Here is a 12,031-nt window from a genome sequence, read left to right as displayed (position 1 = left end):
GCCGATGACACCCAACTAATTCTCTCCTTCCCTCACTCGGACACCCAGGTGGCGGCTCGGATCTCTGCCTGTCTAACTGACATCTCTCAGTGGATGTCCCCCCACCATCTGAAAATCAACCCCGACAAGACTGAACTACTTCTCTTTCCCGGAAAAGATTTGCTTACCCAGGACCTGACAGTCAACTTTGGAAACTCCGTACTAACGCCCACTTTGACCGCTAAGAACCTCGGCGTCACACTCGACAGCCAACTCTCCCTGACTCCCAACATCACCGCGACAACGCGATCCTGTAGATACACGCTCTACAACATCAGGAGAATACGTCCCCTTCTCACTCAGAAGGCAGCGCAGGTACTGATTCAGGCTCTTGTCATCTCCCGCCTGGACTACTGCAACTCCCTCCTGGCTGGTCTCCCTGCCACCGCCATTCCACCTCTGCAGCTCATTCAGAATGCAGCAGCTCGACTGGTCTTCAATCTTCCGAAATTCTCCCACACTACTCCACTCCTTCGCTCTCTTCACTGGCTACCGGTGGCCGCCCGCATCCAGTTCAAAACATTGGTGCTCACGTACCATGCTGTGAATGGATCGGGTCCAGCTTACATCCAGGACATGGTCAAACCCGACATCCCAACCCGCACTCTCCGCTCTGCATCTGCAAAACTACTCGTCCCTCCCTCACTGAGAGCAAAACACTCGACTAGATCTCCACTCTTTGCTGTCCTTGCGCCGAAATGGTGGAGCGAGCTCTCTGAAGACACCAGGACCGCAGAGAGCCTTCACATCTTCCGCCGCAAACTAAAGACACACCTCTTCAGACTCGACTAAAGACTAACAAATTGTAGCACTTAAATTGTACTTGTAACGTCACTCATCTATAGCAAATTGTAAATTGGCTTATTTGAGGAAATTGCACTTTCTTGTTTCTTGTTCTCCTGAGTTTGTACCCTATGGTTGAATGCACTTATTGTACGTCGCTTTGGATAAAAGCGTCAGCTAAATGACATGTAATGTAATGTAATGTAATGTTTCCCTGGTTACCTGGGCGGAGTCCGGTGGCTGCCTGCTGTCACACCTGTTCTGCATTTACAATCGTCAGGAACCCTTCTTAAGGAGCAGCAGCAGCACCAGTCTTTGTACAACTGTACAAAGGTCACATGATCTAAGATCTTAAGCAATTTGTGAGAATTAAAAAATAGAACAATAAAAAGTCTTCACCACATGGTGACAATATTTAGTTATAGTTAACAATGAGATATAGTTACAGTTAATATTTTTTTCCTGTCTCAACTCGTTTAACCTCGCCCTGTGCTTTTACGTCACATTAAAAAGTGATCGTTACCGTAATGTCCAGAAACGAGGCCCAACCTGTATTCCCTTTACCTGATTCACATTGACTTATCCAGAGCAGCGTCCATCCGTTTGGACATCGTATTAATTCAACCCGTGCTATTTTAAAATAAAGTAAAATCTTTTTTTACGGCGTGCAGAAGGTTAAAGACTATGAGATGCCCCAGTATTAGAGGCGTGTCGGCATGTGTGTGTGTACTCCGCCTCATTCCGGGAAACCGAAAGTTTTTTTCTATATGTGAAGTTGTGAAGTTTAAGAGGAAGAAAACATTCACTGTCTGGAATCCGACAGCTGCTCAACTCGCATGAGGCTGACGGTAGGTATGCGTAAACACACTAGTGTTTGACACATCTTATATACTAATCATTGTTATGTCTAAATGATAGGCATTTTTGACAGAAAGTAGAGCATTGAATTGCCTGGACGGTACAATTAAAACTGAGTTCTTAGTGTCAGAGCTGGACTAATGGAAAACTTTGACTTCCCTTCTTACAGTCTGCTGCGCAATAATAATATTAATAATAATAACAAGATGCACTGATTGGATCCCGCAACCAACTCAGTCTAATGATGATCAGCGGTATGTAAAACCACAAGCAGTCACGTTTCAAAAATTAATACGACACCGGATGACTGAGATTCTCGCTTAATTTGTTTCAGAAATTGTCATAGTGCGCCATCCTGTTTCTGTGTATGTACCCGTGAACCACAAAGTGACTCTGAGTGTCCGCGCTGAGGGCTCAGGTATCCTCAACTACCAGTGGTTCACTGATGATGACCAGGAGGTTCGTGGATTTGATTTCGTGCAAAAAACTTTTCATTTAAAATTTATACATTCCTGTCGGCTGTCTTGAGCTCAGCTACAACACCAGATTAAATACAGGACTTACCACTTTAAAACAAATGACAAATCAATATGAGTTAAAATAAGAAAAGATAGAGAAAAATATTGACCTACAAGAATGTTATCTTTTCTCCATGAGCGATCCTGTACTCTATCAAACATCCGTTTGTTTTCTTTTCAAGGTGCTTGGAGGCACTGAAGCAGATTTGACCATCAAAGCTTTAAAAACTCAGCGCTATGTGTGTCGAGTGAGTGACCGCTTTTGTAACTGTGCGTTCAGCGAATGGGTGAAAGTGAAGGTTTTGGACATTGACAAGTCAGGTATGCATTACTTAATATGATTTTTTTTGCTGCTTGTGTTTTTGTTGTTGTTTTATCTGCTGGCAATACGACCTCTGCCCGTCAGTGGACGATCAATCAGCTTCATGCACATTGTTGGCATGTTTCTGTGAGTTTGAATCTCGATCTATCTATCTATCGTCAGGGTTACCAGAAAACTGGCTGGGTGAGCCTCACATTGCTGAAAACCCAAAGCCCCAAACCTTCCGTCAAGGAACGAAGTTCACGCTGTGCTGCGTTGCTTTCGGCATCCCCAGTCCGCACTATCAGTGGTACAGAAATGGACAGCTGCTGCCCAACAAGAGCGGTGGTACTCTGCAGGTAAGGAATGTGTGCTCACGTGGTACTGAAAGTGATTGTTGGCACTGTGTACATTCAGTGGCTCTGAATCACGCACCCTTTTGCTTAATATTTAAGTTTTACTTCATGAGTAATCTTACTTTTTTGAGAGGGGGGGGGATAGCCAGAAAGACAAACAATGGGCGGAATGTAATGAACTGTGGTATCTGCAGATCAACCATGCAACGGCTGAACATTGTGGATCCTACCTTTGCTCCATATCTAACGTGCTACAGGAGACTTGGACGGAAGCGGTTGATGTCGACATGGGTAGGTCATAACTCACACTGCTGCTATCAACTCAGTTAAAGTCTTTCTTTCCCCAGTTTTATGCAGACGGTACTTTCCCATTTCTTCGCACTAAAAGGGAAGTTAGACTCCAAATAGTACTTGATCCGAGCCTTACACACACAACAGGAAAGTGATGTAAAGTGAAACTACTTCAAGCAGTGGTTCTCCGGTTGGTAACTTGTGTTGTGGTATGTACAACACGGATCATCAAAAGATGTATGTAAATTAATGACATTCTTATCTGTATCAGCTATGTCCTCTGGATGGAATCCCAGTGCATTAGATCCATTTTTTGTTCATAAAACTGACTGTGTGAACCTCCTTTTTTTTTCTTTTCCTCCACTGCTAACAGATCAAAACCCAACGGCGGCACCCACAGGTACGGTTTTAGGGAAAGAATCTCAGCGTAAATCCTCTTAGAGCTGCTACAATAGAAAGCAATCACAAGAATTTCCTTGTGTAGCCATAATTGGGATTCTACTTTGATGTTTGTTCTAGCCACGGACAAAGTTGCCCTACTTATTGGCAACTTGAATTACTCTAATCACCCTCCCCTAATGGCCCCCATTATGGATGTGCACGAGTTGGCCAACCTCCTCCAGCAGCTCGGCTTCAGAGTGGTTTCCCTGCTGGATCTAACCAGGGAGGAGATGCTGGCGGCTATTGACAAGTTCATTCAGCTCCTTGACAGAGGAGTCTACGGTGTGTACATCTTCATCTTCATCATTTTTTCTAAATTAGCTACATTTGTGAGTTGATTCATGTATTAGAATGTTGTTAATTACTATTAATAAACTAGATCAAAACCAGTCACGTTGTTGGGGGGGGGGGGGCAAAGCCACTACTGTTAATGAAAAGCAGACAGATGCTTATAATAGAAAGGATATTGATGATTAAATAGAAGCAGTAATTACAGACCTGACACGCTGCATCAGCGTGACTCCGCTACTATTCTCCACTTTCTCTCAGTAATACTGAAACGAATGTGGGACAACTCTTGAGTTTTGAAAGTCATCATTCTGCATAGGAATCCAGGGTTTCCCATGGTTTACAGCTTTGGGTGGGGGACCCGGACACCGTTTCCGACACACACACGTTCTCTCCACTGGTGGAAGTACGCTCACCCACGGGTGAGCGTACAGTGTGCACTTTTTTGTGTATCTGTGCGCACATCGGGGCAGTACGTTGGAATCAGTGTTCTCTAAGCTGCTCCAAACATTGCGTACATGTTCAATGCAAAATGTTTTAACTGTGAGTGGTAACTGTATGATTTAAAAAAAACCTTGACAGGACTTTTTTACTATGCGGGTCACGGATACGAGCGTGTTGGGAGGAATTACTTGGTGGCCGTTGACGCGCCCCAACCATACCAACCGGAAAACTGCGTCTGTGTGCAGAGGGTCATGCTCAGCATGCAGGACAAACAGACTGCACTGAGCGTAATTCTCCTGGACACCTGTAGAAAATGGTAAGCACCTTTGAAGATAGTGAAATTTAAAGTTATGTAAACTTATATTCTGTATCATACATATGTACATACATATTACATGCTGTACATATAGTAGATTTGATCATATTATGCAAGTTAGCAGGATTTATTTTGACTGCTGCAGTTTGTATTTTTCCATCCAAAGGTACAACCAGGATTGCATAACTTCAGGCATCATGCCATTGGCACCCAGTGGGAACACTGTTTACGGTTATGCCACGTATGTACTTTTAATTAGCCCTTTTAAAAAATATTTAATCACAAATACAGAAACCAATATACATTTCTTCAGTTAACAAACTGGGGAATAGAAAGTTAAGCTTAGTAAAAAAGCAGGACTATTCCCTTCGCTATCTGTTTTTTTTCAAAATAATTTCCTTTGCTAACTAGATGTGAAGATGCTGAGGCGTACGAGGTCCAGGATGGAGGGAAAAGTACCGGAATCTTCACTAAATACTTGAACAAGCACATCTTACACACAGAGAAGGTCACGCACGTCTTAGAGAAGGTGTCCGAGGGTAAGTTGATTAAATCGGACTTTAGGGTTTTAGGGTTCTGAGAACATGACATGATGAGTCCCAAAAAAATCAGTCTTGAAAAATGATAAAAACAGGAATAAGGGTAGTCTATCAACCGTGGAAGAAGAAAAAGAGTTTGCTGGTTTGTTTTTTTAAACTTTCATCCACTCAGTAGGTTGACAGTTCTGGTAGGTTTTGGGTAAACAGATCTGAAGGGAACAGGTCGTTCTTTGGCACACCGGGACAGACCACAGACAAGGTTTTATAATGGTTTGGGCAATTCATTTTATTGTTGTTTACTCCGAACTTGTACGCATGGCTTTGACAGAGTGACAAGTTGTCCCGAAATCGAGAGTGTGTTTGTCTGGTTGAATAATCTTTCGAGGTACCATGAGCATGTGACCTCATTCTCTGGAAATTCACACTATTGGCCAGAGAACAGCAGCAGGAAACCTGAGAGCTGCAGAGCGCACGGCAGCTGCTGTGCCGTTGGTTCCCTCCTGCTCTGCTCACACGCCGGTCTGCTGACAGGGAACTATGTGGTTATATTTAGATGAACAAATGAACCCGGATTGTGACATTCTTAAAACCGGGTTTAATGCTTTTTACTTTTTATTTGAAGCGCTGCAGCCACAATGTGTGCAGTGAGTGGAAGTTTCTTAACCCTTTTTTTATATTCCTGCTGTCTGGGACGGATTTAGAGATGGAAAAAGAGCCGATGACGACGTGCCGCTGGTCGCTCGTCCGTTAGAGCGAAGACAGCTTGCCCCAAATATTCGTAATGCCATATCTTCTCAAAAGCCAAGCTTAAATCTATGTTCAATTATTTAAATATGGTTTCACTGCTGGCCATCCATTCCCCCTCTGTGAACCGACACGTTTTTTTCCTTGTTAATAGGGGTTTTCCAAAACCCATTTAGCCAGTGTGACCTGTTAATACTGACTATTTAACTTTAAGAATTTCCCTGAGTTCCTCAAAGCCAGCCAAGTGTATCTGATGCAGTTTGCCTCTCTGCTATGTCATAGCATGAATTGGTTATTGTATTAACATCAAAGGGAACTGAGTTTGAAAGGGAAACACTCTGTAAATAATTAAATTAAATTAAATTATATATTATATTATATATTATACAATATAGAGTTTTGTCTTTAGCTCTTATGGGCGTTATATTTACCAATATTTTACGCTTTTCTCCTCACCAGATCTAGGCAGAGACCCTCTAGTCAAAGGAAAGCAGCAGGTGGAGATCAAACACACCCTGAAGGAACCTCGAACCCTTGCAGACCCCGTTCGCACTACTGGCCACACAAGGGAGCTTCACAAGAGAGAGGCCTGCTGGAGACAAGCAAATGGTGAGTTAAGCAACATCTGTTCCTATATTTATAAAATTGTAGGTCAAAGAGCATTCCAGAAAAGGGCTACGTAAAATTCATCCACATTAACGTTTTTTTTCTTTTAAGAAAACCACAGTTCCACTTCTCAAATTTGTCACCTTGATTGTGTGATAAACCTCTTTATTCTCATCCACATCTCCTACACTACAGCATGTAACAAACCAACTGCAGACTTTGTGGTTGATTGGAATATTTTCATTGATTTGTAAGTCAAACGAGGAACTGGTGGACTCTACCAAGCTTATTTTCCTGTTTAATGGAGGGAAGTTGGCTTTTGACACATCCTCAAATGAACCCAAACCCAATTATGATAAAAGAGTCAGAGAATGGCCTCAGTCTCCGTCAGAATACATGAAAGATAAAAAGCTCTGTGGCGCAAATTAACAGATGTCCTTAGTCCAGGGTTTGGAAATCAGCTACCCTACCTCGATGTTTGTATACCATAATAAAACAAAAGTGCAGTCCTATTAAAACAGTTGTGGAGCATTTTATATTGTCATAATATTAAAAAACATCCCTTTTTCATGTACCCTTTCAGAGCTACCACCGAAGAAGCAGCTGATGTTTGTCTGCGGAGTAGAAGTGGAAGTGAGCTTCTCGGCTTTGTTCTCTAATGTTTTGGTGGCCTTTGCCACTGTAAAGACAAAAGGCCCCCGAACCGAGGACCTCACCCTCACCTTGAGTAGCATTCCTGTAAGTATTTCATTTTTACTTCAAAACTATCCTTTCAAGTTCTTTCTCAACCAGATAAGAGCCACAAAATGTCCGTACAGTGAAACTCTTGAGCCACGGCACTTTTGAGAAACACACTAGAGGTAAAAGATAAATTTCAACGTTACAGCCCTTTTCCTTAAGTCACCAACTGCTAGTTACATCTACATCATAAGTTCCATGTTGCTCACCCGGTTTCCACGAGTCAGCAAAAATGTTTTGATGATGACCATTCGACGCACATTTCATGGCTGAGGAAATTCCGCCCATATATGGATTTCCAGTCTCACATGTCTGAGGAAGTTCTGCCCATATATGCGCTTCCAGTTTGCTGCAGAAGCATACAAAGCAGGATGTGGTGATAGTAATCTGTTGCACTTCTCTTAGTTATTTATCCATGCGGAATCTTGTCCTATACTGATATCTAGTGGCTGATTTATGAATCCATCAGTGTCGTATTGTATTTCAAGCAGTAAGTGCTGAATCAGTGTGAATACAGTACATGTTCACTTGGAGTGAAATTATATGTTGTACAGTTTCTCCTAAAATTTGTGATAGTGCTAACAATGTTTTTTCTGCTTTAAATCCTTAGTTAATGGAAGACATATTCTCCAGCGCCGGCCGCTCAGAGGAGATGGATTCTCTACTATTTAATAGATCTGATAACCCGGACTGTACGATACAACTTTGTGGTCTTCAAAAGCTCACGGTACGCAGATTATGAAATTTATCTCGATTCTGAAGTATCAAAACACAGCAAGTCAGTGAAGCAAATGTGTGATATTGTCTTTTTGTTTGCATTTGTTAGAAAATGCTGGTCATCAAGGTGGAGCTACACTATACTAACATGGAGACGAGACAGCGGCAGACAGACAGCCAACAGGTGGACATAGGAAGGCCTCTGGTGGCATCCTGTAAACTGTACACGAGAAGTCACGCCACAACAGCCAAGAAACAAGAAGTTGCTTCTGCTCAAAGTCTGGGCACGGTTGCAAGCAGCAAACCGAAGCTGCGTCAGACCCCTGCTGGTCCGTGTCGCCCTTTCACCAGGAAGGCAGAGTGTGCTGCTAAAGTTGCAGTAACAAGGAGCAACGAACCAGAAGAGAATGATGAAAATGAACTGCAATTCCTGACTCTTCTGGATTAGACCCCTTTTGGTCCAATTGTAAATACTATACTAAATAGTTTGAAAATGTGATGCTTTTTACTGACGGGATTAGAGTTGCTGAATCGTGCATTTTAATCATCTGTGGTTGATTGTGACGATGAATGACTGGAGTTTGTGTTTGGTTAGTGGTACTGGCCATCAATTCTTATCTAAACACTGAAAAAACATTAACACTTAACTACTTTTCATAATCGCTGGATTTCATTGCTTTTTCTAAATACTTTTTCATCAGTGGCAAGCTGGCCAGCCTAACAAATATAAAAAATGTCTGTTATAAGTTATATTCAATAAAGACCACTACTTACATTACCATTAGATTTTCCCCTCATCCTCCAGTTTTTTATTCCAGTCAAAACAACATGGAGATCCGTTGATCCAGGTTGACAGTGGTACATTAGTGTGACCATCGTCGTGTTTGTATTTGATATTACTAACTCACCGCCCTGCAGCCCCTGTCCACGCTAGCCCGCCGTGATCGTATAGTGGTTAATACTCTCCGTTGTGGCCGCAGTAACGCCGGTTTGAATCCGGTTCACGGCATGTAACTCGTGCGTATCCACGGACGAGATATTTTCACAGCTTTTCAAATATTAACAACATTGCCTATCGTTTAATCCTCCCATATACTGAAATAAAAACATTTCTACGCAAATAAAGCCATATTTCATTTTACGATGACGATTTAGTAAATGTAGCTATTAGTCCTAAGTGAGTGGGCAAAATATAGTAAAATGACACCTCCCATGATCTTGGAGATCTTCCCACTGAGAGACCTCAGTTGGTCGTCACACCAAACCACTGATCTGACGTCTGCTTAAATCGCACCAGCGATAACTGGCCTGCAGGTGACAGTACCCAGTGAGCACAAGACGTAATTTCAACGTTGAAATATGGTTGAAATCGGGTTGAAATGAGGTCTGAACGTCTAAGACCTCATTTCAACGTCTTTTCAACCGGCTAAAAATGGGATGAAACATCAACGTGCCAGAAAACGTCAATTTGTTGACAAATGTGTCATGATGTAACGTAAGGTTGAAAGATAGACGATATTAACGTTAAGATTTTCATAATAATTAATGAACTGGTCGGCGAAATTTGGTCTACGCGAAGACGTAATTTCAACGTATTTAATATTTCACTTAAAACGTCATAAATATGAAACTACGGACTGCGTGCTGTTAATAAGATGCGTTTAAGACATAATAATGCGGGCAGGTTCAAACATTACTTGTAAACACGTGACTCCGCTCACATCTGTAACGCGCATGCGCGAGTTCTTAGACGCCTGCAGAGCTCCGAGCGGACGAGGCGAAGTTACGGCAGCAGAGCGACATGAACGGGCTGATAGAACCACGACTACCGGCTCCACTACTCTGTAAGTACGGGAGTGTTTGGATGAAGCACACATGGAACTATAACCGGGTGTTTTACTTGTGCTGCCCACCCGATACGGGAAAGACGGCCCTTTTTGTTAAGCTAGTTAGCGTTAGCGCAGGTAGTTTGCTAGTTTGCTAGTTAGCATGCTAGCTTGGAGCATGCTAGCGTGCAGCATGATGACCTGGACCAAAAGTAAACATCCCAGAATATTTTTCGTGTGTTTGGTGTTACTAATGCGTTAGGTTGTTGCTGTACCCATAAATGTTATTGCATTTCACATTGAAAATACGTTTTTAAAGCAATGGGGGCTAAATACAGATTGCAAGGGTGAAGGGCTGAATTCAACAAGTTGTGCTCTGTAAACAAGAGGGACAACACATTGTAAGTTACTGCTGCTTAAAGCATGATACTGTGTAATATACCTGGAAATGTTACTCCAGAAATACCATAAGTTGCAGATGAATTGTTATCTTGTTGATAATGTACTAAGTAAACCATCTATAAATGAGTGTCCTAACACACCTGCTGCTGCTGTTATTATTATTATTAGTTTATTACTGTCATCATAAACCCAAATGACCAACTTTGCCTTTGTGCTTTCCCTCCTCACAGGTTTCTGCGGGTGGTGGTTGCATCTGATGGAGGTTACGTCTGATGATGGTTGTCCCTGCACTGGTCCTGCCTTACCCCTGGCTTAGTAATCCACAATATTAGAATAATTTCTGTCGTAGGAATTGGATGTACTGTACATCTTTTAAGTTGTTCATACTCTACACACCTTCTGCCTTGCTGTTTTCTCCTCAGGTTTCTCCCGGTTGAAGGTTTTTTACATTTTGGGGGTTTTAGGACAGGATGTTGCATGTTTACAGATTGCAAAGCTGAACAAAATAAAATGATTTGAATTGAATAAACACGTTGACCAGAGAAATCTGCAATTGAGGGCTGTTCTCTGCACTCTGACTCCCTTTACACAAAGAATCATCAAGTGAGGATGAGGGAGATGCAGCTGATTTCAGGTATACTATCCCAACTCAAGTGACTCACAGCCACATCTTGTTACAGAATCTAAAAATGAAGTTCAAATGATTCAGAAAAATGGTCTACAAACACAGAATTGTTGTTGTTGAACACAGAAATGTTGTTTCTGCACTTTTAAATATATAGTTCATTTCCCTGAAATATATATTTTCTTTTTGTACTGTTTTTAATTAGGAAAAGTGTTATATGTATAGTGTTATATTTATAATAACTGCAAATTAATAAAATAATGTGTTTGTCCATGTTAAGGGCTGTTAACATGACAAGTGTGACTAAGTATGTAACTTGTAAGTTTCCAGCGAGCAATTTATCCGTTGAAACAACGTTTAAAAGACGTCTATGGCCCGACGTTGAAAAGACGTCTATGGCCCGACGTTGAAAAGACGTCTATGGCCGGACGTTGAAAAGACGTCTATGGCCGGACGTTGAAAAGACGTCTATGGCCCGACGTTGAAAAGAGGTTGCAAATTGGTTCAAAAGTGAAAGTTGTTTCAACGTCTATTCGTAGACGTTGAAAAGACGTTTACGTTTAGACCACATTTCAACCAGCGAGCATTTCAACGTTGAAAAGACGTTTAAAAGACGTCTATGGCCCAACGTTGAAAAGAGGTTGCAAAATGGTTTATAAGTGAAAGTTGTTTCAACGTCTATTCGTAGACGTTGAAAAGACGTTCACGTATAGACCCGTTTTCAACGTGATTTATAATATCGGTGGTAAACTTACAAATGTGGACATAGTTTCTTTTTAAACATCTAAAATAATGATATAGCACACAAGAGAGGACGAAATATTACCGTATTAAAAAATCACGTTGAAATGTGGTCTAAACATAGACGTCTTTTCAACGTCTACGAATAGACGTTGAAACAACTTTCACTTTTAAACCATTTTGCAACGTCTTTTCAACGTTGGGCCATAGACGTCTTTTAAACGTCTTTTCAACCAAAAAATGCTCACTGGGTAGATTGCATTCAATATTCACACACTTTAGGACATATATGTCAAACTCAAGGCCCGCGGGCCATATCTGGCCCGGCATGCAATTATATCTGGCCCGCGAGATCATTTAATATTATTGTTACTAATGGCCCGACGATATGAAGCGCTGATAACAAAATAAACTACAGATCCCATAATGCAGCGCTTCAGCTGCCTTGCCGAGCGCTT

The 12,031-nt window shown here is 41.8% G+C and overlaps 1 protein-coding gene and 1 long non-coding RNA gene across 3 annotated transcripts; both read left to right on the top strand.

The window, feature by feature from the left end:
- Positions 1-1,553: 1,553 nt before the first annotated feature.
- LOC120812795 (mucosa-associated lymphoid tissue lymphoma translocation protein 1-like) lies at positions 1,554-8,762 on the top strand. 2 transcript variants are annotated; one of them, XM_040169007.2, is made up of 15 exons: positions 1,554-1,670; positions 1,850-1,934; positions 2,015-2,139; positions 2,381-2,519; positions 2,683-2,858; positions 3,050-3,146; positions 3,520-3,546; positions 3,666-3,869; positions 4,458-4,635; positions 4,802-4,876; positions 5,047-5,174; positions 6,378-6,527; positions 7,108-7,262; positions 7,873-7,989; positions 8,089-8,762. In XM_040169007.2, the coding sequence occupies exons 2-15, from the start codon at positions 1,922-1,924 to the stop codon at positions 8,425-8,427; spliced, it is 1,923 nt and encodes a 640-aa protein (XP_040024941.2). In that variant the 5' UTR covers positions 1,554-1,670; positions 1,850-1,921; the 3' UTR covers positions 8,428-8,762. The 2 variants fall into 2 exon arrangements, with proteins under 2 accessions (XP_040024941.2, XP_040024943.2); XM_040169009.2 differs by having other exon boundaries at positions 1,588-1,674.
- A 542-nt stretch (positions 8,763-9,304) lies between these two features.
- Positions 9,305-10,753, top strand: LOC144391293 (uncharacterized). The gene is made up of 2 exons (XR_013455205.1): positions 9,305-9,823; positions 10,438-10,753. It is a non-coding gene; the product is annotated as an uncharacterized LOC144391293 (long non-coding RNA).
- Positions 10,754-12,031: the final 1,278 nt, after the last annotated feature.

Source organism: Gasterosteus aculeatus, chromosome Y (genome assembly GCF_964276395.1).
Source record: "Gasterosteus aculeatus chromosome Y, fGasAcu3.hap1.1, whole genome shotgun sequence".
In the NCBI taxonomy this organism is placed as follows: Eukaryota; Metazoa; Chordata; class Actinopteri; order Perciformes; family Gasterosteidae; genus Gasterosteus; species Gasterosteus aculeatus.
Note: the sequence above shows the minus strand (reverse complement) of the source record. Positions and strands in the feature narration are given on the sequence as shown.